Source organism: Lactuca saligna, chromosome 9, assembly GCF_052625555.1.
Source record: "Lactuca saligna cultivar CGN05327 chromosome 9, ASM5262555v1, whole genome shotgun sequence".
NCBI lineage: Eukaryota > Viridiplantae > Streptophyta > Magnoliopsida > Asterales > Asteraceae > Lactuca > Lactuca saligna.
The window spans coordinates 123,998,977-124,002,500 of record NC_136425.1 but is presented as its reverse complement, the minus strand read 5'-3'; the positions used below and the strand labels follow the sequence as shown (position 1 = coordinate 124,002,500).

The window sequence follows — 3,524 nt, the reverse complement described above, 5'->3', positions numbered from 1 at the left end:
CTACCCATCCAAAGACCTAAGCAATGAAATTTTTTGTCAAAATAGAAATTAACACTTGAATTCATTCTGCGATGTATTATGTAACATCAGCAACCAAGATCTTCAATTTTGTTGTTTGTTCCAAATTAGGGTTTGATACTTTGATTGGCGGGTTGATGGGTGGGTATTTATCTATGTCCAGCTGTCGAGGTATACAGATAGATGGATGGATGGATGGGTTGGAAAAATAAAGTAAAGATCAAGATCCCCTGAGTATAGATAGATAGACCTTGGCTTCAAACTATTTCTCTACACATACAACCTAAAGGAATTTTGTTCCAACATGTTTGACCTGGATCTAGTCAAACAATATTTCTAGAGTGAATGAAACTTGAGAAAATCAACAGACAGTTGGCCACTAGTGGCCAGTAAATTTGACAATTGTGGATCTTGAAAGAAAAAACTAAGTGCGATTGACTGTGTAACCTCCTAAACCTAATAAAAATAAAAACAGCATTGTTTGTTTAGTTGATCTTTTGAGTGGGTGTGGGTGTGGGGGCTACCATTCGAATTCAGGGGTGGGGGTGGGGGATGTTGTCTCGGGAAGAGTAATAGTAACGGGGTGCCATCCGGATTGATGAGGTATGATCCACTTTTTTGCTGTGACAGCCAAGTTTAGAATCTGAAGTATGTCGCCCAAGGCAGTATCTTTTAAGCATGTATTCTTTATAATAGTTGCAGCATCGTATCTATTTATTTGCATAAAAAACAACTTGTCAGATACCTTTTTACTTCCATTTCTTCATATTATTTATTATTTACAAAAATAAATAAATTACAGTAGGCAATTAGACATCACCTGCATTGAGAAGCTGCAATTGCAGATCGACCAGAAGGAGTTGATAAATATTTCTCAAGTTCATCCCACGTAGCTTTGGAGTGATCTTTATAATTATTACCTATAGGGTTCACACACCTCCATAGTTTCTCATTTTTACCAACAAAAAAAGGTAACTTCCCTAGATTCTGTTTCACTACCAGCTGCTGCTTCACAGCACTCTCTAACGCCTTTTTAACATCGATATTCCGTTGCTTTGAAATATTCCCATAACGAATGCAAAAAATAATATTCTCTTCAGTAGGCATAATCTTTTCACTTTTCAATGTACTCAAGGCAAGTAAAATCACCCCTATAAGCCCTTGCACGTATTCCGAAGGCTTCGGGCATCCGGGTGTCCCCCACACACCACTACCACTACTGTCCAATCCTGGTTGGACATCTGGACTTTTGTTCAAAGACTTATTTCCCCTCTTTTGTGGGCTGTTTGTGTAATTCGGCGGCTCACCGGAGTTTTGTTTCGGCTGCCCGTTCCCGTTGCTGCCACCACCTGATGGTGGTGGTTTAGTCATCAGAGGATGGTGGTCGGAAAAATTAAGCTTAATAATATCGGGAGCAAATGGCGGTGTGGAGGAAGTAGAGGTGTATCCATTGGGCCTTGGCGGCATAAAATGAGGTGGAAAGAAACTTCCGGGAAGATTATTTGGCGGCTTTACTGGCGGTGGAGCATGAGGTTGGTAGGTAGTGTTGTTCCATGAATAATCCGGACCAATAGGAATGTGATTTGGGTTTGGTCCGGTTGTAGTGGTACGAGCGTAAAATTGCTCATGGGTCTGGTTTTCTAAAACCCCAATTGGTGGACTTAAAGTTCTTGAAATAACCGGTTGACTCTGGTTTTTCCTTAAAGGCTTCCCTTTTTGTTTACTATCATTTGATCTTCTTATTTCCAAACTTGAAAATTTCTGTAATCCCGGATGAGGGTTTGGATATATGTTGTTATCTAAAGGTTGATGCATCTGATTCTGAGTTGACTCGGGAAGCGGAGTATGTAGTGAGTTAGGAGGTGGAGTGTGGTTGTAGGTGGTATCAGGTGTGGGTGATTCACCGGTAGTTATTGGTGGACCTCCAGCCAAAAGACTGGTCCATAGCCATACAGTTTTAGCAGCTGCAAGGAGGGAAATGGAAGCTTTCTGAGGTTGAGCTAAAAGAATGTTGTATTTCCTCATTCTTAATTGATGTAATGCATTTGAGAAATCCCGGTCACCAGAGATTAACAGATAGTTGCATGGGGCAGGGTTATCTACTGCCCAAAATAACATGTCTACCAAAATTTTCTTGTCACTTGCATCTTTCACACCTGGTTATTAAAAAGAAGAGTATAAATTATAATTCAATCCATTATCTACTGTTATAAGGTATGATGAGGTTTAATGATTGTTTACCAACATGTTTTGGAAAAACAATGAAAATCAAAGGTATAAGATCAACCCTAAAAATCAACAACAATAACTTGCCACAGCATAGTCATCTAAATACAAGTATACAAAATTCAAAAAGATAATTTTGGAAAAGCAAATGATAACTACATTTTCTTTTAACATGAATCATTTAGAAGCATTAGAACTGTCAATTTTTTATTTGTTCAGATTAGATGACAAATATTAGTACAGACATCAACACTGACCACATGCTTCATCTACAAATTGCCAAAAGATACATCGAAAAGGCCTTACTGAATCCACAGATCTAAGCTTGAATTAAAGCAAATAACCAATATCAGGGCTCATAAGCTCAATTCGCCATGATCCGTTCAGTGCAACACTCTAACTAAGAAAAGTCAACTTAAAAAACTATTTTTTTTCCTAAAATATTAGTATGTATTTGTATAAATATAGTATACGTGTACTTAATACTTCGTGCTAGGGTTTATGAACTCGGTTCTCAACACAATCTGATAATTTAAAGCAAGGAAAACAAACACGATTATCATTTCCAGTCGAAAATGATACTAGACTACGTTTCATAGAATTATGCATGTGATGTAATATGAGTATATACCGGCGGGCACGTGATTCAAGGCGATGCCGGTACTGTTGAGACCTTGCTGAACGGAGGCAGGGATCCGATTGGTGTCGCCGTAGGCGGATATCGATACTGGCCCACAGTAGTTCATATTACCTAAAGCAGAACTTATATTCTGAGCGATCGAATGAGGTTCACAGCCTTTAGGCACTTGACAGTTCTCTATGTCCCACCAGACCGATATCTTCGCCTTCGCGTACTGCTGTTCTGCTGCTCCTCCTGCCATCGTTGCAACACCGTTGTTTCCACCAGATCCGCTCATACAGTCGCCGGAACCTTAGATGGCGCACGATATCAGACGACCCTTTTTTTCCTTTTTTTTGTTTTTTCTTTATGTCTGAAAGTTTGAAGGTTAAGTGGATGAGAGAAGATCGTCTGTGCGAGAGGATTAGGATTTAGGAGATTGGCGGACCATCTTAAAACCCATGGATCCCCACGTCAGGCTACGTGTGAAATTACGGACATACCCCCAGTGGCTTTGGTGTGTACGACGGGGTCGTCCAGATCGATGATGCCTTGTCTTTCGGAAGAGTGTTGCCACGGTACTTGCAATTACTGAAATGGCCCTGAGATTCTTGGAGTGTTTGAGGGGGTCGTCCATCACGACCCTCGTCGACTTCGGCGA

General features: G+C 40.2%; 1 protein-coding gene across 1 annotated transcript in view; it reads right to left on the bottom strand.

Annotated features, from left to right (window-relative positions):
• The window catches only part of LOC145014725 (Putative endonuclease or glycosyl hydrolase), a 3,924-nt gene extending 623 nt beyond the window's left edge, over positions 1-3,301 (bottom strand). The window contains exons 1-3 of the mRNA XM_078973153.1: positions 2,876-3,301; positions 839-2,174; positions 1-728 (exon numbers count right to left, since the gene is read on the bottom strand). The exon at positions 1-728 is cut by the window's left edge and continues 623 nt beyond it. Coding sequence (XP_078829279.1) covers positions 539-728; positions 839-2,174; positions 2,876-3,161 — 1,812 coding nt within the window. The 5' untranslated portion in view covers positions 3,162-3,301 and the 3' untranslated portion in view covers positions 1-538. The remainder of the gene's footprint in view (positions 729-838; positions 2,175-2,875) is intronic.
• Positions 3,302-3,524: the final 223 nt, after the last annotated feature.